Source organism: Dermacentor variabilis, chromosome 10, assembly GCF_050947875.1.
Source record: "Dermacentor variabilis isolate Ectoservices chromosome 10, ASM5094787v1, whole genome shotgun sequence".
Taxonomy (NCBI): domain Eukaryota; kingdom Metazoa; phylum Arthropoda; class Arachnida; order Ixodida; family Ixodidae; genus Dermacentor; species Dermacentor variabilis.
The window spans coordinates 12,080,782-12,107,123 of NC_134577.1; the positions used below are offsets into that span (position 1 = coordinate 12,080,782).

Consider the following 26,342-nt stretch of genomic DNA (forward strand, 5'->3'; position numbering starts at 1 on the left):
GAGAACCGGATCCACCGACCCACCGGGAGCCGAGTGCCGCTCTCGAGTGGAGTGAGATGTGTCACGCGTTGGAGTCTCACCGGACGTCGCCGAGCGGGAACAGTCGCCTTTGCTGTTAGCTCTCGGCCCCAGTGCCGATCCGATCTTGTCCTGTATAATGACCTGTATATAGCGTATAAAGTCCCTTTTGTTATTCTCACCGACGCCTGACTCGGAGTCTTCGCTACCAACGCTCTGTCACGAAACGGGTGACGAGCGCTACGGGACCACCTCAGAGTCGCAACACGAGCTGGCAACGCTCTGTCACGAAACGGGTGACGAGCGCTACGGGACCACCTCAAAGTCGTAATACCATAACGTTAAGAGACAGAAAGAGAACGGTTTAGATCGGAGAGCAGACGGGTACAGCCGATATTCTAATTGACATTAAGAGAAAAAAAATGGAGCCGGGCAGGTCATGTAATACGCAGGTTAGACAACCGTTGGACCATTAGGGTGACAGAATGGGTACCAAGACAAGGGAAGCGAAGTCGAGGATGGCAGAAGACTAGGTGAGGCGATGAAATTAGGAAATTCGTGGGCGCTAGTTGGAATCGGTGTGCGCAGGACAACGGTAATTGGAGATCGCAGGGAAAGGCCTTCGTGTTGCAATGGACATAAAATAGGCTGATAATGATGATGATAGCAGAATGTTTCCATCTTGACAGAATGGGTCTTGCAAACGTCCAAACAGGGGGGGGGGGAGGGAGATAGGGAGAGAGAGAAAAAAAAACTTCGCTGTTCTGAGTGTTGCTGAAATTACTCATGCTCAGCTGTGCAGTCCGCAACCATCGGGCCTCTGCGCTCGCGCTGAAACGACTTGGCGCGCTTTGTAACAAAAAATCAAAGCATAAAGTTGCTTACAGACAATATCCATATGATCTGTAAACGCCGAAATAGAAAATTTTTGACACTACTTATATATTGTATGCACGCACGAACTGTAAGTATATATGGTGAAATATTGTGAAGTCTCACAGGAAGCCCGAGTTGTTCACCGCGGTAATTTATTTTTATTTCTATTCTTGTGAGTTATTCCTTTGATACATTATAAATAAAGCCAGTGCGTTGTATAGCCCGATCTCCAACGCTTCCTTGAATTCCGGATTAAGTGTAGTTAGTTGTTCCTGCACTGATGAAAACCAGGAGGCACGCTCCTTGCCTGGTAAGTCCGGAAGTGCAAATTTGTTAGCACCCCAGGCAGGGGCCTCGTAAGTGTATTTGCGAGTGTGAAGGCAGGTACCCGCTTCTCTTTCTCTCTTATGAAAGTAATAAATTTTTAAAGTGATAAATAAGTAAGCAAATAAATAGAGGCAGAAGGCAGGCACTTAATTCGCAGGTTGCGCCATTACCTGACACCAAGCGTTACCTACGCCGAAAGCCTGGCTCTAGCGCTCCGAACCGTCTTTGATATGAGGGTTGCGCATAACCTTCGGCCTGATGGCATTCGAGCACTGCTCTCACGACCTCAAACCTTTCTTGCTCATAATGTTTTTTGTAGGAACTGGCCATTCCTTCACTTCGAGGGACTCGAGAGTGTAGACGTGTCTGCTTGCGTATTTGTGCGAGGAATGGCTCACTCGACGCGCACATACCAGTGTAATAGGTAGCTAAGGGGTGGAAATATCTATGCGCACTCACTATGCGCGGCAATGTTGACTATTGCAGCAGGAGAGTTAACGTTTTCAAGGCATTCGGTCATTTCAGCTTACCTGCATTTCTACCGTATTCGAATTTGGCGCTGTTTGGACAGCTTCCAGACTCTGCGCTTTCTGCTATTGAAGCTGGCAACCCGCTACTACAGGCTTCGGTGACGTTTAGTGGCATCGGTGGCGGTGTTGTTTAGTAGTGGCTTCCCCCGCGCTTCTTGGCAAGTAAGCGTGGCTAGCGCTGCTGGCTTTAGGGCACGCCGAGCTGAGGCCTGTGGTGCGGTACGCATCGGGCACCACGAAGTTCAATAACCGCGGTGCCTCGGTGACCGCCGGAGACGATGCCGTTATCACAACTGTAACAGCCTCCTCGACACGCGGTGTTATCAGGTAGGTGCCGTAATTGGCCCGTCTTTGTCGGCAAAAAGCGACACTTCGGCAGTGAAGCCCACCGCTGTGCGTGCACCCGGGGTCCGCTTCTAGGCGTCTCACGTGTTCAAATCGCGGACATCGTGGCGTGCTGACACCGCACGTGTCTTGCCCTTTGTATTAATCTGCACGCATTCACTTTTTGCCATGTGTCACAAATTGCGTCTGTATAGCTATATAATAGCGCGAAGGCTGGGCTTCACAGAGCGTTTGCATGACGCTCTGATACTCGGTTGACCATTCCTGACCAAGTGCTAGTCTGCACATATATTTTTCGTTACCCTCATAGTTCTCGTGCAAATCCTCCTCGCTCTTGTATGAATGATGCGTTTCGTGCACCGCTCACGAAGACGACGGTATCTCCCGCGTTTTAGCGCCTAAGAATAGTAGCGTGGAAGATACCTTTTTGTATATTGTTGGCGCCGCGACTGCCGGCGTCAGTTGTCACAAAAGAAGGGATATATCTGTGGCCGTTGAACTTTGCGAAAATGGGCTGTGCGAACACGTACGTAGTGTACATGCTGCTCATCAGCTGTGTTCATCATCAAATGAAAGTACGCCTAAGTCAGCCTTGGTGTTGTTGATATGACTTTCAGATTGGCTGATCGACCGCCTGTAATTTCATTAGAGACTGCCGCTGTTAGGTTTCTATACTGTTCTATGTCATTGTTACAGCGACCTTAATACCAGCATAAACAGCTTACTGCATGACTGACCGACTTGAAAAGGTTATCATTGAGAAGGTTTAGTTGCTAGTAAACCCAAAGATGAAATAGAAAGTCGCGATGTACGAGCAAGGAGCCGACCGCTTAAGAATTCTCTGTAGTATTGAAGCCATTAAAGCTGCACAAAGGACTAGTCTGGCGCCTTTATTGGGCAACTGTGTCGAGAAGCCCCTTGAATGGGGCCAATGTAATATCGTGAAGATAGGCAATCAAGATTTGACATATGAGCCTGGGTTCGCCCTCTTTTGTTCACTTGGAGTGAGGATCGTGAAAGATGTTTCTTTCTTTTTTTTTTTTTTTTTTTTTACTGACTAAAGTATGCCTGTCACTTTCAGTGGCGTAGCCAAAAATTTATTTCGGAGGTGGAGGGGGAGAGGGGGGGGGGGTCTTCGCCGCACTTTCACACACGGAAAAGTACTTCTACGTAGCACACATTGAGCAACAGCAATTTTTTGTCTTCATGTTGTCTTATAATTTTCTCGGCACATTTAATCTAATTATAATATTTGAGAAGTTGATTAATTAAGACGAATAATGTAATTAGGCAGAATGCAAAAAATGATCTGAGTATCTCCAAGAAACAGCAAGCAACATTATTTTGGTTCTGTCCAGCTATGTGGCATTTGCATATTTTTAAATCTTGGCATATCATAGTTGGGACACCCACCGTGCGTGCATGTGTGTTTGTGTGGAGAGGTAGTACACCACGCCGACAAACTCCCAGCATTCCCCAGACGAGAATTCTTTAACAAGGATGCACATTTTGATGTTGCCAAAAGAACACTTTGCTTAGCTTCTGACAAAAGTTTTTCATAGCCAAGGCGTGCAGCCACTTCGTGTCAAAGTATACGATCATCCTTATGCTATCTTTAAAAACGATATTTAAAGAAATGCTAAAATATTATTTGCGAATCGGTGCATTTATGTAATGTATGTCGATGACCTAGCTGGTACACGACTTGTAAAGATTAACAGTGCTAAGAACGAGGCCAAACAAGAGCAAGGCAGCGCACTATCATGTGTCTTCTTGTTTACAGGCCAGACTTATTTGCAAGTCAACTATAACTCAACCGTGCTTTCGGTGTTGTGTGCACGCTATATTATTCTAGATTTAAATATATAGGAATGAATCCTTGCACTAGAACTTCAGTACTATCGTATGACGCAAGCTTCACTCACTTTCGGTGACCTGCTGTCTGACTTGTTTGAAGAGATGTTTGGAAGTAACTTGCGATCATGGTATTGTAGTCGGCATGCGATGCACATTGTTATTTGATCACGCTCGGAAATTGATGAGGCAGGCAGTCCGAAGCAGAGCTGCTTCCTGTTTAGAAGCCTTTGTGAAAATTACGGCATCCATAGTTCCCCCCCTTTTCGGACCACTACTAGCCTTCGCCTTGCTTTCACATTCAAACATTCCCTTTCATGCATGTTGCTCTGTCAGAGCCCACCTTCTGAAACTTCCTGTACCGTGGGAAAAGGTGGAAAGAACCCCTTCCCCCGGGTACACCAATGGCCACTTTTGTACTGTTGATTTTGTGGCATTCACTCTCAATGCACCTGCATTTTCTGCAGCTTATTAAACACACTATGGTTTTATTTTAAAGAAGGTTGTCTACTTGGTTGTTTTGGTAAGAGCAAGAATGTTTTTGATGTTAAGAGAACTTGCTCCTACACTGTGCAAAGATAAAAACTACTGTGCAGTTTCAGAAGAAAGTGGGGTAGCTTAATTTATTTGGTTCATCAAATGATGAGCCCCACCATGTTAGCATGGTCACCTGCCGGATCACTATGTATGCCAACACTTAGCATTTGTAGTTCCTATTACCTCTTAGTTCATGTTTTAACGAGATGAAACCAGCTACAGCTGCCTTTCACTGCCAGCCTCTTGTGCAGAGTAGTTTGGTCTGATTTAGTTTAGATGGAAGGGCCTCTGAGTAAGGCACACATTTTGGTTGAAGAAAGTGAGCTATACGGTTTAACTTTTTACTAAATGTCTTGGCAAGCTTCAGCTGGAAATTAGGAATTGGATAAAAGTGTGCCGGATTAATGATATTTGGTGTTCAATGACTCTGTTTTGTTTCCTTTTGGTGGAATGAAGCTTCCTGTAAGCACATGGGATGGGGTAGGACATTGCCCTTTCATTTTGCATCTGAGGACAGATCTGTTCTCTACCACCATGTACAGCTAGTCACCTTTATGATTCTTTTTTCTTTCTTTCCCAGTTGTGCATGGCGTTTTTAACTAATTAGTAAACATTGCTTTGATAGCATTCCCCTTCTGTAGTTTGATCCTGTCATTGATTGTCTGCATTTTGGTTCCTGAAAGCAGCATATCTTTTTCCTATGGCCTGGTTCTCATTTTTTAGCTGATGTTTCTTTGTGGTTGAGCTTAAAAATTGATTCATGTAGCTGTATCTCGGTGTCAGGAGTCGACCATTGGAATAGGTTGGAATAGGGGTCTGCAATGTTCGTAAGCACTGCGGCACCGCCACATGTGCAATTTTCAAGAGCAGTTCTTATCAGTGAACCTGATACTTGGGATCACGTATCGGGCAACTCTTGTGTGGACTCTGCACGTTGCTTCTTGCTCGAGTTTTGTGGTCTCAATGTGGATCTTGGCTTTTGTTGCAGTAAAAAGGCAGATAGAAAGTGCAACTGGATGTGTGGTCTGCATGATGTGAAAACTGCGGGAATTGTCTGTAGTTAATGCTTGTCACACAAGAATTTTGCAACGCTGCTGCGGTTCACATCCTGATAATCTTTTTTTTTCTGAACAAAAGGTAACCATTTTTCAAGATTTGCCTTCTTGTTCATCGTATAAAGTATGCATTTTTTGAGCAGTGGTATGATATTTTTAAAAAATTCCGTTATAGTATTTCCTGAGGCTACCAGATATGGAGGTGATTTCACAAACTTAAAGGTCAAACATTTATATTCTAAGTTCTGGTTTAATTCCGTGTTCATTTTGTTTTATTCTAGCTAACTTGTACCAAGCAACTTGAATTCTTTCCTATCTATAATATTGTTAAATAAGGTAAATAGTATTTCAATATGCACATTGTGTGATATGTTAGCAAGTGGCACAGCCAGGTCAAAATAAATTAGGATGATGTGTTGTTTGCTGTGATTAGGGTACAGTGCAGAATGATCAAACTATGGCTGCTAGACATTGCCTTGCTTATAGTTGCATGTAACCGGGCACCACTTTTTAACATGCTTTTTTTTAGTCAACTGGAAAGCTGTTTACCTAATCGTGTTTCCTGATTACATAACTTGAATTTTGGTCCCTGTGGTACTTGTCAGTGGTTGGCTTTTCTTTTTTTCATTCAGTGACAATACTTGATATACATGAATGAGGGGCAGCTTGAAAAAAAACTGTATTTTAGAATCTTGGCATGTAATTGGGCTTTTATTTCAAGTGCTGCACATTTGAAAGGCTGGACTGTGATTGTCACTACACTTATTGCATCAAATTCATATGGTCAGTATTGAGGACCACAGTTCAGTGTTCATGAACTGTAGCCATACTGTGGTAAATATAATATTTTCTGAGCACTGTTTATGCTCAATTAATGAACTTTACCACCTTAGGTACCTGTAAGGTGAGACTACAAAATGTATTAGGGTTCTTTGAACCCACAGGAATTCTCTTGAATAATGCTAACATCTTAGTATAATATTGCAGCCCTATTGTCTTATTAAAATCTGGCTGTTGGGCGGGATACAAGTGAGCCTGTAAGATCAGGCTTGGCTACACCTTGTTGCCACTGCAGCAGATATGCATTAGTGTTTAATTTTCTGTGTGTTCTTTAGTCGCTTGTAATTTGATATCATTACGAGTGATTGGACATCACACACAAATTCCTGTTTCATTCTTTCTTGTTTTACTGACGCACCCATGCAAACTAATGACCAGGTTACCTCACTTTTTTCCCCTTTTATTTGCAGGCATACCCACAAAATTAAATTACTTGGGCCAGAGGCTACCCTTCTACCATGGGTGAAAGAGGAAATGAATTTCCGCTTCGTCCATTAGAGGAGAATCAAGTCCTTATTTTACCTCAGAGCCAGGGACCGGCAGTTCAGCGGGCTTCTCATACGTAAGGCTTTTTTTTTTTTAAAGTTGCTTGAATAGTTCCGTGTGTGTGATGAGCGATCTGATTGAACAATTAAATAATTGATTGTGCTGGATGCTATGTATTTTGCACAATGTAAGCTCATGCCACATAGGTTATATAGACAATGGAAAACATGTAGGGGCATCAAAGCAGTGGTTTGGTGGCTTAAGGTAGTACATGTCAGGAAGTGGCACACAGGCATTCTGTATTCATCATTGGCAACTTCATAACACCCTGCAAAGATGATGGTTTTATATAGCCTATGAGATGATTAGTGTTGTCTACTTCATGTGATGCAACAAGATGTTGAGGGCCATGGTGCTGGAATACTGTGGTCATCACTATATTAGCCACCAGTGCAATGGAAAATCTTGTTTATGAGTTAAAATGCGTCACAAAAGCAGCGTTTGTTCTTTGGCATTACATTTTCGGCATCAGAAATGGGGCTACGCATGAATGAATATCGAAATAACTGTTGACATTTGCAGATCAGAACAACAATACTATGTGCAATTGAACACCATAAACACTCGAGAGGCTATTCAAGGCATTGAAATATATCATCTGTTCAAATGATGCTCCACGGCTTTCTTGTCTCATGCTCTACAGGTCGTGTGCATTCTGGAGACATGGCACCATTCTGAGGTTGCCATAACTGTCATATTACAAAAAGAGGCGACAGATGTTGCATTGTAGCATCAGCAGCATTGTAGAGAAGCCAACTTAAGAATTTTGCTTGAGGTCAATAGACCTTGCCTCATCTTTTGATTCCAAAGCTGAAGACAAACTAAAGACATCATGCCTCATAGAGATTGAATGTCATACAATAGCTGAGCATGTCCTTTGACAACTGCATGTTTGCACATCTGCATACACTGCCTGTGCATCTTGTCTGGAAGTCCCAGATTGATCTAGACAGCAAGATGTATGGCAAGCATTTTTGCACTGCAGATACAAAGGGTACAGGGCATTTACTGTTACCTCTGCAATGAAAAGGAGCTGATCTCATATGACTTACCTTTATACAGGCACATATGTGAAAGGGGTGAGGAGCTCAATGGGTTACCAGCAGTCAAGACAAGTCCCAAGGATGCCTACAACCTGCTCTACTTGATCCTGCTTGTGCATGGCATAGGCACGCTCATGCCATGGAACATGTTCATCAATGCCAAGGCTGTAAGTAACCAAGCTTGCCATTGAATCGTGCTGTAAATGCAGCACCTTTATGCCTGTTACCTCATTACTGGGAGGATCCTGTGAGCTTGGGAATCTGACTTTATTGGATTTAAGATCTATGTTCAAGATGGCTTGTAACCTTAGATTTTCTACATTTTCTCTGATAGCCAGTCATCAAGTGTTCCTTGACAGTGAAGAAACTATCGCTGCTGTTTCTAATTCCCCCTTCTCTCCATTTTTTCCCCCAGTATTTTCAGAGTTACAAGTTGGCACCAGGTGTGCTTGCAAATGACTCGGCTGCTGCGAATGAGCTCACACTGTACAGGAATGACTTCATGAATTACATAACGTTGGCCTCTCAGGTGCCAAATTTGCTGTGCAATTTCCTCAACCTTTTTCTTCAATTTGGGTAAGCACATATGTAATACACAGGCAACTTGAAGCAAAATGTACTATAATTGACTTCTTGGTTTGCACTTGTTCTTCCAATTTCCAGCCTACCTTAATCAATTACTCAAATATAGGCATACCATTTAAGTACTTTTCTTGTGAAGCAGTGTGTGAGCTTCCTCAATATTTGTTTAGCATGACCATATTCTACGAGTGCAATAGATAATACAATAATTTTCGTTAATGTTGTACAACAGAAGGTATTCTTATAGGAAGATTTTGTTGACATTGTTCGTACAGCTTTGTGTGAGCTGTAACGCAGTTATAAACACACCCTGTTTTCGCAGAGTGATCAACATCTTGTGTATGTTACATTCGCAGATTATGACCTATCATTTAGTACTATTACTACATGTTTTATGGTTTGGAAAGAGAAATTGTCAATGGCAGTGCCTGAAAGAAAATGAGTGGAGCTTAATAAATGGCACTTTCTGTGGTGTTGCATGCCGGTAGTACCACGGACAAACGCTACATAAATCATGTTTTAGAATACCTGGTGCTGCAAGTGACCATTTCTATATTTTATAAGCAGGCTTGGGCTTGAGGTTCGTTCCATATTGTTTGTAGAACTTAGCAATCATTTTTCATAGTTTTGTAGGCTTGTTTTTGTTTTGCAAATTTTTTGTATATGAATATGGCAACATGATACTAATTTCCACTTTCATGAGCCTTTTCTGTTCATGTGGCTTTCTAATCACATGGAAATCTACGCATGTATGTTCAAAACTCTTATCTAGACAAGCCCAGATGTTATCACCATCCTTACTCTATGGAAGATGGCATCCTAACCTGTGCTGACCCGTCCATGTACTTAGATTTAGGTGCATGTTAATTAAAGAACCCCAGGTGGTCAAAATTTCCAGAGTCCCCCACTATGGCGTGCCACATAATCAAAGTGTGGTTTTGGGACGTAAAACCGCAGAATTTAATTAATTTTTAATTTTTAACCTATGCTGCTGACCACTTTCTGATGTTGCTTGTACATTTCCAAATATATTTAGCCATTTTCGAAAATATATCTAGTACTGAGTCTTTAAATGTGCAGTGTGCATTTTAAATTCTGCACAGCAACATTTTGAAATTGTGTAGATGAAAATTTTCGTGTTTTGGGCTAATTTTGCAAAAGCTGTGCCATGTGTTTTGGCTTTTGAGACTACAATTTGCTTTAATTTCAAGATTTTTCTGGTCACACTGAGCATCAATCTTGCCTGCATCTTTTCTGCTCCCCTGTGCTGTCTTAGCTTGGGGAAAGTGACTCCAAATCTTTGGATATGAGAGTGACAACCAACTGATCGAGCTTCTAGGAATGTCAGTAACCCATATGTTCAAAGATTCTCATCTTGGTTAAACTATATGGTGCATGATGTCAAGGCAGTGTTCTGGCACCACATCAATGTGCAACCAAAAAGGTCAACACTCACTTCTTGCATCTATGACTAGGTACCTACTATTGGAAGCTGCAATAGTGCTACTAAAGCATGGCATAAATTCTTTAGACGTTACTCGTAAACAAAAATGAGCTGCATCGCAGCATACATGACCAAGAAGGCTATCACGGAATTTTTTTATCAATGCAGTGCAAGGAAATGCTGAATTTTAAGGGCTTCACATGAATTTCAATCAGATTAACCCTTCTAGTTTTTTTTTTAATGCTATCAGGTCATATTTGTATAAACCTTTTTTGGGGACAATACTAAAAATGCAGCATGTTCTGAAAATGGGTTTAGCTCTTGTGACAGCACCAGTAGAGGTCCTATGGGCTGTCTTACGGATCTGGTGAACCTTCTTTTTCTCCCTCCACCCCAGAGACCGTAGCCTCACGCCAAGAATTGTCATTAGTATCCTCGTTGAAGCTGCAGTGTTTATTGCAACTGTTGTGTTGGCCATGGTGGACTCGTCTGCATGTAAGAGCGTTTTTATTTTATACTTGTACTTATGGGCATGCCAATATTATTCAAAACTTTCGAATAACAAGTCAACTACTGCTGGGCTATTCAATTTGGTCTTCAGATTAAATAGTCATTATTTATAAATGTGAATATTTTCCCAATAGTTTTGGATATTTAAAAATCTTCAAATGTGCTTAACAATATAAAATTAGTGCAATGTTTACAATGAGTGTCATCCCTGCAGCCACAGTAGGCATAAAAACTGGGCAATTACATAGTGGAGCAGGCTAAGTCGCTCATGGAGAAAGACTACCATTTAAACCGTAATCATTTGCACTCTCCGAAGAATCCTTAGTGTGCAAACAAACTGCTTATATGTTTTTAATGCTCTCTTGGTGCTTTTATTAAGCAAGGCCTCATAATGTGCAGTGTAATGACAGAAACTTGTGAAAAGTATCGATTGTTTATAATATATACAATATAACATGTACATTGTTTTATAATATTGCTGGAAACAGCTGTTCATTATTCAAAAAGTATTCAATTCAATCTAAAAGATTACTGTATGCACACCCCTACTTCTACTTTAAAATGTTCAGCTGCATAGCACTGCAATGAGGAAACTTTATTGCAGGTGAAGTCACAATATGGAAGGGTGGTCCACTTTCATTTTGCAACATTTGTTAGCTACAGGGAATGAAAGTACCTACAGTGCAGGCTTTTTTTTTTTTAAAGTACCTACAGTGCAGGCCTCTCCCTACAGCGGTATGGGAGAGGCCTTTGCCACTGCAGTGGGCGTAACCAGGCTGCTGCTGCTGATGATGATGAATATGTACCACTTGTGGTCATTTAGGAAAGCTGGTACCATGGCATCATTGTTGGTGTTGGCACTTTCTAACAGCCTTGCATCTGTGCGCACATCTCTATACCAACATTATTATTATGAGGAATACGATTCAATGCACGCATTTTATTTACTATGAGCTTGTATATTCATATTATTTTTTTCTGCATCATTTTGAATGCGTTGAATGTTTATACATGCAGTAGTGAGGACTGTGGATGTCCATTTGTGAACAGAAATTTGCAGAGCATAGGTTCCTTGAAGAAAATAATTAATTGTTGCATAAGCATCTAATCTGCAATCGAGAAATGTAGGCCATACTTTGCTTTTCATTCGGGTTGGGTACCTAGTGGCTGCAAGTGATTTTTCTTATTAGGCACCATTGGTTGATGTACTTTTGTTCACAATTGCGCTTCTCTGGGATCTTTACCTTTGTTTAGCTAGGTAGCAGTATATTAGCACCATTGTGAATTGTGGCTTTAGTTTTTCTAAGCATAATTAATTGCAATAATTCTGTTAGCTTGGACTATAAGAAATGTTATATTTAAGCAGGACTGGTATAATTTAATTTTCTTTCATCCAATTTTATTCCTTTGATATGCACCGCTCATGACTGTCAGGTCGTTGTGGTAATGTGTGTGGAACACTGCTTGTACTGCAAGTGAAGTATAAATAACAGAGGAATTGGAATAGAATTGTTACGTTATCCCAGCCAAGGTCTGCTACACTGCTACTGGCACTCGCATCACGCTAGGAAACGCTGTTATGAACATTGGTGGCCTTTTTATGATTGAATTTTAGTCTGAAGTAAGGTATAGTGCTTTTCAGACTCATTAATATCAGGGTCTAAAGATTCCATGTTCGCATGTTGTGGGTACAACTAAATGCATTATCTTCTTCCAGGGCCAATTACATTCTTCTACATAACCATGGCCCTTGTGATTGTGCTGAACAGTAAGTCACTCCAGTGTTACAACAGTTTGATATGTTTGTCTGTAACAAGGTAGATTGTTTTCTGTTTGTTGTGAGAGTTCTCCCTCAGTGCTTCTCATTTTTCTTTTGACGTGTTTGGGCTGTCTCTCTTACTTCTTTCAATGTGTTGCGTGGGGTCAGTCATGTGTTGCACATGAATGTGCTATCTTGAGTTGCTGAATATTATGTGTAATGTGCAGGGCTCTGTTGCTCAAAGCTGTGTTTGCCTGCACTTGGCCTCATAACATGTGGCAATAGTGAATGAAAATACTTTTTTTTATGATCACTGCTAAAGCAAGAGGCTATGCTACCAACCTCAGGGAGGTTTTCCTCAATACATGGGCTTTGAGTATCGTTAGGGGGAAAAAATGGAAATTAGTTCAAACTAAAAGAAATGTTAAGATTTTATGCCAGGCCTAATTTGGCTTCTAATTTATTTCCGACCTTGGCTACTAATTGCAGAGTGTTGGCTATTGCGAGCATCAATATCTTCCTTGGTTTGCCTGTGTAGATATATATTTGGTCTACACTCCATTTGCCAATAACTTGTATTGGGACATAATTTCAGCTCAGCCTGAAGGACCTCACTCTTCTAATGTTTCAAAAGAAGTATAGGAAAATTGATTTTACAGAAAATATACTGACACATTGAAAAATTGCATGGTGCTTTGATAATCTGAAGGAAGTCCAGGGTGTTTTTCTTAAATCCATGTTAGGAGAAAGTTGGCTCTGGAGGTTGGCATCTTAGTGAACAGGGCCTCTTCATCTTAGTAAACAGGGCCTCTACATAGAAGAAAAGCATGGTAGGCATATATATACCTTGAATTTCTAAAAACTCCATGACTGTATATTGTTTGTGGTCATCGTAGCATTAAATGAAATCCTGTTTAGACCAGCTGTAAACCTTTCTGAAATGCCTTTGTACTTGAGAAATCATGACTTGTTACTGTGCAAATAACACTTATGTTGCTCTGAATGTGTTATTATGGATGTACTGTATAAACTTAATGTACGCAATAATTTTATATAATCCTCATGTGCTGGTTTGGGGGTGCCAACGCTATGACGCCATAACACACTTGTCAGGCGAGTTGTGCATATCAAGTGTGTTCTGTGAATACCTTGACGGCGATATGAGAAAGGGAGGTGCTTTGCAGCTGTAAAAGAGAAAGCATCAGTAACATTATTTAGCATAGTCTTAACTGTATTACTGTTAATGTCCCAACTTTGTATGCGCTGGCTGATTCACACAGCTCCTAATAAAATAATCGGTTGGGATTAGTTAACAGATGCCAATGCTGGGCAGTATCTAAGGCACATGCATTTTATATACCATCTTAGATACTCTTTGGCTATCTTGTATCTGTATCATGATATGTCTGGCAAGACATGTATCAGTATCTCTATTTCTGATACGTTAAAGAATGTATCATGTATCTTAAGATAAAAGATCCCGCGAAACTAGAAGAATAACCCGCAAAGCTATATACTTTGGCTGAACACCACTTCTCAATTTGATACTGCTTCCACTAAGCCACCAGAATAAAAGTACAGGCAGCGCCATTCTTTTATCTTTCTGCCAGAGCCCTCCAGCGAGGGCAGGTGATGAGAGCTGCATGCCCCTATTGGTGGAGCAGAGCAAGTGGTGGCGCTTGCGCAGTATCGACAAAAGTGTGAACGTCTGCATGCAGCCCATCTTTCATTTTCTTGATTTTTTGATTTTAGTTGCATTGGTGCCGTGACGCTCGTAGCTTCCGTACTGTGTTGCGTACGCCAATGCGTGTGGCTTGAATATGTTGCTAACGAATGCTTTCGCCAGCAGATAAGTAGAATTTGAGAGGTCATTGCAACTTTATGTGCTCTGTGTGTACACGATGCGCTGCAAAAAAATTCTGCTACTAGCATTGTTCCTTCTGTATGCCTTTCTTCCAGTGATCCTGTATTTTGTAAAGGGTAATACGTTTGGAGACAAGGTAAAACTCCACAGCGGTATTTTCGCCATTGTGCTGCGATGAGGCTTCTTTTTGACGTTCTTGTTATTAGATGGCTACCCGCTAGCTGTTCGGCAAGCAGATCAGCGACTCACATCAATTACAAAAGTGACGCGCAAGAACCTCTGACGGCACAGCATTAAAGAGTGATCATGTTAAACAGCTAAAGCAACCTCATTAATTTATTTCACAATGAAAATATACTTTGAGCAAAAAAAGACAAGAAATTGAAATAATAATAGAGGAACAGGCATTTAATTGAAAGCAAACTTAGTCGGAGTGAAAAATCTTTAAGCAAACCTGTTTTTTTTTTTGTGCATACGTATTTGCTAGCTGCTACATTATGTAGATCTACAATAAGAAATTTGGAAATGTATCGAAGTATCTTAAGGTAAAAATTGAAAGTATTGCATCGGATACAATAATTGCCGTAGTATCATGTATCTGTATCTCAAATACTTGTTGCCCTAGTATCTTGTATTGTATCATGATACAGTTGATACCAGCCTTGGCAGATGCAAGCTAGCCATGGCTGGTTTTGGAATGCTTTTATTATACAGCTGTTATTATTCAGATATAACCTAGGCCTTAGTGAATGCTTCACAAAAAGCCCCTTTTTGCTAAGTGGTGACCTGTAAACTGAGGATCATGTTCATAGCTCCAGTAAAGCAATTAGCAGGGCATTGTATCTTTCTCACATATGGGTTTGAAACTGCAGGCGCATCAGTACTAAAAGGCTGGACAGTTTAGGAATGAACATTTGGTGTAGTATATTTTCAGTCTATTTGGAGCTGCAATGTTTGAAAGTGTTAGTTAATGTCACTTGAAGCAAATGATGCAAGCACTCCTTCTTGCAATTCTGTCTGCATACACTTGTCTACATTTTATTGCAAAAGTACATTCCACGCAATTCTTACTTGCCAGCAGCTTGATTAAGTTGGGATGAAAACAGCGTGCTTTAAGTGCTAGCAAAACATGTGCATAAGATGGTAGCTTCTTTTATTTTTGTTGGCACCACATTTTCTGTACTGTCAGCTCTTTGCAATGTAATGCTCTAAAGTGACGGGCGCAGTTTATAAATTCTTGAACGTGTGGATGCCTGTCCAAGCTGACTGGAAAAATAGGTCAGTTTTGCTCAAAAGGTGAAGCATTAACAGCGATAGCAAATTAGTAGACAGCTTTACGAAATAACAATAGTAATTTCATCGGCCATATAAATGCGTAAACATTCTCTTACTAACTAAATTAAGAAGCACGGTGTCGCGCGCACAGGCAAACATAAACACGTCACTCGATAATCGCATACACTCATTGTCAAAACACTGTTGTGAGGAAGAGTGGCAGCAGCAGCAAGTGAATTGAGCTTTGCGCTTCATCTTGCTTCAACACGAAGTAAGCAACGAGAATACAGTGCACACGAAGCTATCAGCTGTCGGTGCATATATACTTTATACCCGTTGCAGATCGATTTCAAGACATGGCCTGTGCTTCCTCTCTGCCTTCCTCCCTTGCACTCATGAGATCAAGCCACCATTCTCGACTCATCCTCATGTGCTTTCACTCGTAGCCATAGTGTTATTGCACTTGGACTTTATATGGAACATTACGTCGATGCTGACGGCGGTGCAAATGCGCTTGGAGTGCCCGTATAACTGCTATTACAAAAAAAAGAAGAAAAGCACCTAGAATGTTCTGACAAGATGATCAGCATATCGTAGGGCAAAGAGTTCTGGAGGCATTTATTTCATAAACTTTGCGTTTGTGTATTTCTGTGCTGATCATAACTTGCACTTCATGGAAAATGCATGTGCTGCAAAGGTCTGACCCAGTGCTATAGCCCATGCGATATTGTCATGATAATGGAACAAGTTATGCCTTTGATAACTTAACAGCATGACATTCGTTGTCACAACAGCACAGGGTAGGCTTTTTCTTTGCTGCTTACTTGGCTTTTGATTACCAGATGCCAAGCTAAACATTGCTTGACTGTGCCCCAGGAACGTATGCTTTTCACCACAATTTGCTGTAGGTGGCACCACATGTCCAGCATGAATCAGTAATGCATGGGACCTGTACGATCTGGGTCTGATATAAAGAATGCCAGTTTTAGCATTATTTCAGTTCCTTTTTATTGTATAACAACTTGAGCATTAGTGCATGTTTTTCTATTACTCTGTCTGTTGCAACAATCTACACCAACCTCTCTTTGGTGGGTCACTGCAGTGGCCTGTGGCGTCTACCAGAACAGCATTTATGGTGTTGCTGCCCGACTTCCAGGCAAATACTCTAATGCTGTTGTCCTTGGTTCGGTAAGCATACGCCTGTGCATTCTCATATTTCTAAAACTTTTTTGTATTTAATGGTGTTTTGAAAGCACTAATAGTTTAGCTCATCTTCATTTCTTGTCTGGTACACATACAGTAACATTTTGCTGACTTGAGAGCTGCCTCTGTGGCCAGGAGTATGTTGCAAAAGCAAACAGATTTGCAGTAATGATGTAAAATGAACACCAGTGTATATAATAGGCATGAACTTTGTGTGCCTGACTGCATTGATATACCGTGGGTTCAGAATTTTTACACAAATTTGTACCGCATCATTTCCTGTATGAAATTCTATTTTTATTGTATTTGCCAGCAGAAGTACTTTTGTTGTGCTGTTCAGTAAATTTCCGTAAAAATTTCTTTGCAGAACATCAGTGGTACGGCTACATCTCTACTAAACATTTTCACCATAGCCGGTGAGGGACATCTTTATCCCTTCTCCTATTTTGCTTTTTGACGTGTTTGTCTGTGCATTGGACATAATGACTGGAAGTAGGGCTGTACCTGCGTAAGTGTAACAAGAGTTCTTATTTTTCTTCATATTTCATGTTCTGTAATTATAGCAGGTCAGCTTTAGAAACAGTAGACCCAAACTGCCCTGTGTATAAAAGAACCCGAGCAGAGTTTGGATTCTGCATATGTACGTGCACTGCCCCTGTTGCAGTTTCCTGGGTACACAAAGCCACTTGTGGCCACTATTTCTAAAGCTCTCTAGAAACCATGAAATAAGATTTTCTTCTTGAAACCCGCCATTTTCATTATTGCGATAGCAATTGTACAGACACTCAAGATGCATTTGCGCCATCATGCCAACCTCCACATGCGTAGCCAGCACGTGGAGGGTCGAAGGTCGCCAGTGTCGTGAGAGCCACATGCATTTTGCGGCAAAATTACAAAGCAAATTGAATTGAATTCTGCGGTTTTACATTCCAGAACCATGATTTAATTATGAGGGATGCCGTAGTGGCATCCTCTGGGTTAATTTTGACTGGCAGGGGATCTTCAATGTGCCCCCAACGAGCTCCCCCTTCAACTTCGTTTAATGAGGTTCAAGTCTAGTGGTTTGAGCAAAACTGACAGTACACTTCATGCTACAAATATTTTCTTTTGGTCTCATTTTGTGCACCATTGAGAATGGGCATTATGAGATGCTTATGGTAGCTGCAAGGGCACTGTTTCTGCTTTGCAGCAGTAGTTGTGCTATGTGCTGTGTCGCTCCTTTGTATTGCCCCTCATATTGTTAGAGTATTGTCTGAGAAGCTTCATCACAACATTAAACCTTACTGTTGCTTTTACTGTTTATTCTGACATTGTCCACTGTTGAAAAACTTGGTCGGTTATCTTACAATATTTGCCTTGCATGTGGTAAAAGATCACATTAACAAATATCTAAAAATGTTTTTCTCAGTCTTGTAAAAGGTCTTGTGCTATGGAAATAGTTTTATGGTGTCTGTGTTAGTTATCGTTTCATGCGAGTATTTGAATTTTTTTAATACAGCATAGGCTGCTTAAAATGTAAGTCACCTGAGTCATGAATTTCCACACTATGACTAAAACAACGTTTTTCAAAGGCTGTGCACATCCTAAACATATAGACAAAGCAACCGCCTGTCTCCCGGAATCGAAGCATACAACTGGGATGTGCCCTCAGTTTCATTGGCAAGGTAGTTCCTCTACTTTCCAAGTGCTGTACAGCTACTGCGAAGCATTTCATTGACTCTGCCCTAAACTGCTACTTTGGCCACTGGCTTTATATGAGGTGGTGCAGGTTAGGCCTAGCTGACAAGCGTGCCGTGCGACAGCTGTCGTAGGTACTTTGCCCTTGATATGTATTTGTACCCGTAGACGAATACATGGAGATCTGGCTCGAGATCATGCCCACAGGCTGAACTTGTGGCAGCTGCACGAAGCAGGGTTTGCAGGCAATCAGCTGGCAACTACCATGTATACGTATATTAAAAATTTAATGCGCGTACTGGTAGGAATGGCAAAAGCTCACGTGTGGATAACATTCCTAACTTATGAATTTGTGGAACGTAGTTTAAACTGACAGTGTCAGGAGTCAAGGTCAAACTTGTGACATCTGCTCTTTGTGATGATGTGCATCAGGACAGGTGAACGCAAAACACACTCACAGTCTCTACTAATTCTTCTGTGGCGCTCGAGAGGTAAAAAAATCAACAAATTTATTTTAGCGTCGAAATTTCGTTTTTCTGGCCTGCCCGATAATCGACATCTTAGAGACATCATTTGCGTCTGGAAATATCAGTCAGCAATTGTATTTGCTTTCTGCATACAAACTGAAAAGCCAAAGAGCAACAATGCACACCTGTTCGGTTAGGTAACGGTATATTGCACAAGAACTTTTCATACTCAGCCTAAAATTCAGATTGTCAGGCAAACCACGAAAGATTAGATTTTCATGGCATGATCGGTTTTCAAATTCACCTTCGTGGCAAAAGGCTTCTCCATCACCTGGCAACCCTTGCGCACTCGCTGAAGCAGCGAGTTGCCACCATATTTAAAATAAAAGGTTATTTCTGTTTCTTGCTTTTTTGCTTGCTTCGTGTCTCCTGCCTCCTCCTCCACGTGGCCCTCATCGCACTCCCCACAGCACCTTGTTGATAAGTGCATTCCCTGCCTTGCTTCACTGTAAGATTTTTTGGAAACCGTATTATATGCTTCTTTCTTGCTCAGCTCCACTATAAGCACTATGCGTCTGCATAGAGCTCTATGGGAAAATAAATGGGAGCCAGAATAGACTCATTATATCCGGTCCTTGCACTATAAGCGGTTACGTCATAAGTGGTCGCAGCTGTAGTAGCTTCAAGTATTTTGCTATTCGATATCCGCTTTAAAAAAATCAATCTTGTACTTTTTAAAGTGTTATGATCGATTCTTTATGTTTAGCTTTGCCACAATATAGTTGTGTTATGCGGTGAAACACATTATTTGTGCAGTGAAGCATACCAAGAGTGGATGAGGGGCACAGTGGAAAGGCCAAGTATGTGTTTCTCATGCATGTGTGCACGGGCTGTCTCCGGTCGCAGTACAAACACCGGGGCATTTACTAAGTGTAACTGATATGTCTGGTCAGAATAAAAGCGTTGGTATGTCACCATCTTTTGTTTACGCTTCCTCTAGTCATTGCCATAGTCTACATTCTTAATTTGCATTGTTTTGCTGATGTGTTCATCTCATTAACTTCCTATATGCATAAGACTGTTGCATCATGCTTTGCTGTTTATTAGCCTCTTTGTGTGTCCGACACTTGGTTAACGAATTCTACTGTGCAAAATGTTGTCCTCATTCTTTGACAGAACAAGTACAGTCAACGACCGATTTTTTGGACCCTCTAGGGAATGTAAAAACATCCAAAAATTCAGGCAGTCCGAAAAAATGAATGCATGCAAAAAAACACACTTCTTCTCTTTTTTTCTCGGATCTAGAGGTAAAGGGCAAAGTACCAGGCTTCCGAAACCCTGCCAAAGCGTCAGTGAAGTGGCTGTGAAAAGAGGCGTTCAAAAATTCTGTATGCAGCCGGCTGCCGGTTTATTATGTACATGTGCGTCGTCGGGCAGCCGGTGTTATTGCTGCAGTGGCTTGAAGAACTTGTTGATTGTTGTTTGGACGGCGTTCCGATTGCATGCGATCATATTCACCTCGATCTGAGCAAGGGTCATGTCAGCACTGTACACCGATGAAAGAGCCAACAGTGCTCGCGTCAACTCGGCGCTTGTAGGCGGCACAGGCATTGGCTCCTCATTTTCAACATTGGAGTCTTCTGAATCCCCCACAACCTGAAGGACTATTTCCTCGTCAGTCAGTTCTGCGCCGATACTAACCGACAGTACTGCTTTCCGCACTTCGATGCCATCAGCGAGGACGAGGAAGACGGAGTTGGGGCCATCGAAGGCAAGCGAAATCCTCAAGTTGTGAACAGTGGAGTTCGCTGACGAGCATCGAAGCACCTAGGCCTAGCCTCGCATAGCACGCTTGACACAACAGTGCAACCACACACCACACTAGCCAAAACGTGGCCTGCGCAAACAGACAAGCTGGCGCTACTCCGGAAACTCCGCCGAAGGCGGAAGTACGGCGATGAACATAGCCAGCGTGGCCAGAACAAATCGGTGTGTGACGGTTAGATTCGGCTAGTTGGGGTTCAAAGCAGTGTTATGCTTCGGCTGTAAGTCGATTTCCTTCCTAAGGGTGCTGCGCGAGGAGCCAAAGGACCTTCCGTCGCGTCAAAAAGTCCAGGAAATTGGACGGCGGGGGGTTCAAGCGTCCGAAACTTCAGATGTCCTTATACATTGATTCTATGGGGCTCGTGGTGGTGCCGCGAAGACGTCCGAAATATCAGGCACGTCCGAATATTTGGGCGTCCGAAAATTCAGTCGTTGACTGTAATTAGTTGCAACATGCAGTAGTTCCTATGCATATGAGTTTACAGCCACATCTCTGCACAATAGCTACAGTGAAACCTCGTTAAACCGTAGTTGGCCGGAGCTCGGGAAAGGTACGTACTAAACGGTAGTACTGTTTAACCGAATAGCATGAGATAGCCCACTTACCTGTCGAAAACGGAACTCAGAGAGAGTGCGATGAAAGGGGAAAAAACATGCAGTATTTATTCACTTCGCGCGACAAAAGCGTTATTTTCGTTTGATGCCGCGGCGGCCTAGCACGCCGACGACAGCGGCCTCAAACTTACTGAAGCTGCGTGCCAGCTTTCCAGCCAGCCCCCTCTTCTCGGCAAACACTCGCATGGCAGATTCCTCGTTAGCGTTACGTATTCACCGTGCACGTGCGCAGTAGTGCTGCAGAAGTCCCGGGGGCGCCTTTTTCATTACGGGTGCCAGAGTTTGGAATAATTTTCATTTGGAATGGAGTTACGTTATCGTGCCCCTATTGTCGTCGTGACGATTGCATTCATGAGGCTGACGCAACGCGCAGCTTATGCCACTGTCGGGCCTGAATCGCCCGTGCTATCGCTTTCCGTGTCGTCCTCGTCACTGTCGCTAGTCGACACTTAGGCAACAACAGAGGCAACGATGCCGAAAAGTCGAACCTCGTAGCCGACATATCTTCGTGGTCGCAGCAGCGCTGCCGAGCAACTTCTTCGCATTCCAAATGCCACACACTGTAGTCAACAGCAGATCCCTGTTGTGTGTCAGCGCCGACTTCTTCGTGTCACGTTCGATAGCACGGATGATGTCTAATTTTTCTTCTATGCTGAGCACCCGGTGTCTTTTTTATCCAAGCTTCGGAACGACGCGAGTCCTCGCTTGCACGACGCCATAACACTCTCTGACACCGCGTCGAAATGATGTTGATGTTGATGTGGCTTGACGCGCAAACGCACAGGGCGCTTGGAGGCCGTTGTTCCGATCTCTGAGGCGTGTTGTTCTGCCGGGCCGCCCGATGGAGACGGCGCAGTGCCGTGTGTGCGCGACGAAAAGTTCAAATACTACGTAACGTTTTAACCGATGCGTACGCAGTAAGCTGGTACGGTTTATGCGGATACGAAACACATTATGTTCAATGGCCGCTGAGTCGGGGATTTGACTTTACTACTTTTAAAACGAAACTACTGTTTAAGCGGGTACGGTTTAACGAGGTTTTACTGTATTTGATATTTGAGTGGAACATATCCATCCCAAATCGCCATTCACTTTGAACTAGAAATTCACTGTTAGCACATGCGTAGTTTCACATTGGTGCATGGCAACTAAGAACTTATTTTAGGAATTGTAATCATCAGCATTGTTCAAAATATATGTGCTAACGAGTGCCTTGCATTTGCCATGCCATTCCTTGGAAGATACTCTTCTTTGGGTTATGTAATGTGTTAGCGCAAGCAGGCTGTACGACAGCTTTCCTAAATAATACACTCAAAATTCGCAATAACGAAATCGCTGCGAAAAGCAAAAAAAAAATTCACTTTCACGCGAGAATTTTTGACGTGAGAATGAAACTGAAAAGACGGAAAAGGCCTATGAAAATATAATAAAAATTAAAAATTCACTGACGATTACGAAGCTCCATAGTGCAAAACTTGAGCGCAGCTCTATACGTGTGTTGGGGCGAACAGTCTGTCTCGTGTGACACATTGCAAACAGAGCAAAGAGGTGCACAACTGCCTCGCTAACCAGGAGATTGCGAGAGGCAGTGCGTAGGTGACATGTGGGCGTGATTCACAGCCGCCGCTGGAGACAGACCTCCACTCATTCAGTGCTTTGTTTACATACAGACGATGCGTGCTACTCTGGCGCCACATCATAGCCATCATCGCCGCAAAGCCAGTCTTGTACTGCACTACGATTTTCTTCTCACGCTTTAGCCATACCTTCCTCCTTCGCTTTCTGCCTCGTGGCTCTGCTGCACCCTCCTCTTCCGCTTTCTTCCTCACACTCTTCGCTATCACCGTCTTTCATCTGCTACACTGCTCGTTCGCCCAGCTACAAGGGAAAATGCTGACACCAATGCGTGCCATGGGAACGGCCGCCTAAGAGCTGCGTAAGCATTATTGCCAAAAGTCTGTAAGCTTACTTTGCTGAGCCTTGCATTGCAGCAACTTGACAGCTCTGTCGTCACACTACAAAGTGTTTCATTGCCAAGTCATCATCATAAAAAAACGACTTGAAGGCATCGGACATATCCTGCAGGTGTGTTAGATTTTGATATTTTGAGCCTCGGTGGTCCTCGGCATTGTCAGCTTCACACATGCTACTTAAGATGGCCTCGCTGGTCGTCAACTCGTGCACAGTGCCGTCTGTGGAAACAAACTTGTTGATGCTGAGGCCATCTAGAGATTTGTTTTCCACGGCACAATTGATGCCATGCATTAGTCAGTGGTGGCGGCACTGTGCCGGCAGCACTGTTATCAAGTGTACCTTCGCGCAAATCTTCCTCCAGTGCCACTGGGTCAGCACATCTGAGCGGCATTGAAACCGGCAACACTTAAAACAATTTGCAATCACAGCTGGACACGTCGCAACCCATGCGGTGGCCACCATCTCAAATGCCATGAACAAGGACACGCGAGTGGGACACTTGACCTGGAGGTTCGGCAGCAGACGCTGAATCAACCTCTCTCTGTAGGCGCACCTGATGCCTTGGTCGAGCGGCTACAGCACAGAAGTGCAGTCTAATGGGGCAAAAACCAAGTTTTCGAGCTTCACCTCCTCTAACATTTCCATCAACCAAATTAGGCCTTATTTTTCAAAATTGTAGACAGCGAGCTGCACACAATTCCAAATTCCAGTGCCCTTCTTAACCTTGGCACTTATTGCAGCCTTGCAGTGTCGAAAATTTCCACTGTTTGGCTGGAGATGGCGCAGCATCTTAGCAGGCTGTCACAGCAGACAGTCCGATCGGTACATGCACAGCTGACCCATCCGAGCACCAACTGCACACACAGACTGCACACAAAGCACTATGTTCGACAATGTGTCATCGGCGGCTTCACATGTGGATGTAGATGTCTAATCAGCGATTATGGATCAGCATGCTATGTAGCCAAAGCTTCTACTCCTCTTTAGCCCATGCCATGATGGCACACAGAATCTAAATGTGCCTGCTGTAGGGTCACCTCCACTTTATTTTGTCATCTTTTCCTTCTTTCTGAAATTTCTATTGCATTCCCAGCCCAGACACTGCACAGTACTCATGCGTTGCAAAAAATAAACCACTATTTTCATCATCTTAGCTGGCGTCTGTTGCCAGGTAGTACGATTCACAACAATCCGGACATTGCGACTCTATCTCTGGTGAATAAAGGCTCAGTCTGCCTCTCGACGGGAACGACCCTGTGTGAAGCATTCTGAACATCGATGACTGTGTTCTAGTATATTTGGCGTGGGGGAGCGGGAAGGTCCTCCTCGACAGCTGATAGTGCGTTGTTATTTCGTTGAAGGTGAGCAGCGGGTCTCGGTGCTCCCTTCCCTCCCCGCAACTTCGCTCGCCACGATCACCACGGTGCGCGAGTCCTCGCGCGCGGCCATGCGCCAGCTCGTTGGCGTTGGGAAAGTCAGGGTGCACGTTGGCCCCCATGTGGGCCGGAAACCATTTGACAATGTGATGACCCGCAGCTCCCTCGTTGCTGAGGACAGCCGTCGATCACGAATCTGTGTACACGTAAGGACGTTCGGGGTCCCTCATTGCCATGGCTATTGCCACGTGTTCGGCCACTTCGGACATTACCTCCTTGACCGATGCCGCGTTAATGATCGTCCCATCCCAGCGTATCGAGACGGCCACGTACCATTCGCTGCACCCGTACTGGGCCGCGTCTACAAATGCCGCCAGTCTTGGGCAGTTGGCGGTCGATTTCAGCAGTGCTCAGGCCCTCGCCTTTCGGCGCCTCTCGTTGAATTGCGGGTGGACGTTTCTCAGAAGCGATTCTACCTTGAAAGTGCCCCTGAGCATGACCTTGCGTGCGTTGCACTTTGTCTATGCATTTATGCCTGCTTCTTCTAGGATGCATCTGTCGGCTCTGGTGGTCGACAGCCGCACAACTTGTGCCTTGGTCTGTGCTTCGATGATTTCTGCTAGTGAATTGTGAGCCCCTAACCGGTCGAGCCGCTCCGTGCTTGTAGCAATCAGAAGACCTAGCACCCTTTTGATGCTCTTGCGCATCAGTGTCTCCATCTTGGCCATGCCTCTCTTGGTCCATTTTAGTGCCGAGGCTACGTAATTTACATGACTCATGAAGAAGCCGTGGTAAAATCTGATGAGATTGCTTTCGCTGAGCCCTCCCCTGTGGTTGGCCACCCTGAGGATCAGCAGGAGCATGTTCTTCGTTTTGGGTGCAAGTTTCATGACCGTTTGCGTGTTACCGCCTTTAGCCTCAATTAACAACCCCAGGATTCTTATAGTGTACACTCTGGGAATCGGCTGGCCGGGGATTTGCCAGGGATTCGAAAATATTTTATTCTGGCGAGAATTTTGTTTCTTTGGGAGTTGGTTATGTGTTTCGACTGTATAGCACTTCTGTAGTATAGAGGGTTGGACTTCAGAAATTACTGCCACAAGCTTATTGAAAGTAATATGTATGAGTGGAGTTCTTTAGAGCCAGAATCTGCTTCTTTTCCTCCTTCAAAACTTCTTGCTATAAACTTATTATTTTTAGGCATGAGACCATCTGCTGACTGCTTGAGAATCCCTTAGTCTTAAATAAAAGCAGGGCAGAGGTACTTGAGGCAATCATAAAAACAGATTTATACTCCGTGTACATGAATAAAAGCAAAAGGGGAGGACAAACACCATTGAGGGCGCCTTATCAACGTCCGAAGCACAATATTCTGGAGTTCAAAATTCTTTTATATTGCGTTAAACAAATGCATATTGCATTTAAAGACAGCCTTAAAAAAGAAATGTTTCTTTCAAGTGCTCCAATATTCTTGATTCATAACATGCAGGCTCCTGCAAATTTCAGTAGTTGCAGGCAATGCTTTGATCAATGGTACTTCATGATCACTGTTCCAATTATATCCTGAGAATATTCTGATAATTTAGCATCCGAAATTAGCTAGAATTCACTCAGAAATACTGCATAGCAGATAGCCATATTTAGTATTACGGTGGACTTCCTTTGAGTTGGTTTTTCAGTTAATTCAATCCTGACCGAAGGTTCTGGCCGGCACCATGCATTCCTATGGGCCCGGACTTCCGTTATTTCCATCCTAAAATTTGCCTCCGCTGGATAACTTGAACTTCACCAGCCAGCACAC

General features: G+C 43.1%; 1 protein-coding gene across 2 annotated transcripts in view; it reads left to right on the forward strand.

The window, feature by feature from the left end:
- Ent2 (Equilibrative nucleoside transporter 2) overlaps positions 1–26,342 on the forward strand; it is a 65,207-nt gene that overhangs the window by 21,204 nt on the left and 17,661 nt on the right. Inside the window, exons 1-8 of one of the 2 annotated variants that reach the window (XM_075671579.1) lie at positions 1,890–2,078; positions 6,793–6,944; positions 7,991–8,138; positions 8,387–8,547; positions 10,395–10,492; positions 12,225–12,275; positions 16,508–16,593; positions 16,976–17,024. In XM_075671579.1, coding sequence (XP_075527694.1) covers positions 6,841–6,944; positions 7,991–8,138; positions 8,387–8,547; positions 10,395–10,492; positions 12,225–12,275; positions 16,508–16,593; positions 16,976–17,024 — 697 coding nt within the window. In that variant the 5' untranslated portion in view covers positions 1,890–2,078; positions 6,793–6,840. Of the gene's footprint in view, positions 1–1,889; positions 2,079–6,792; positions 6,945–7,990; positions 8,139–8,386; positions 8,548–10,394; positions 10,493–12,224; positions 12,276–16,507; positions 16,594–16,975; positions 17,025–26,342 lie in introns of those variants that run through there. The other variant, XM_075671581.1, reaches the window with a different exon arrangement.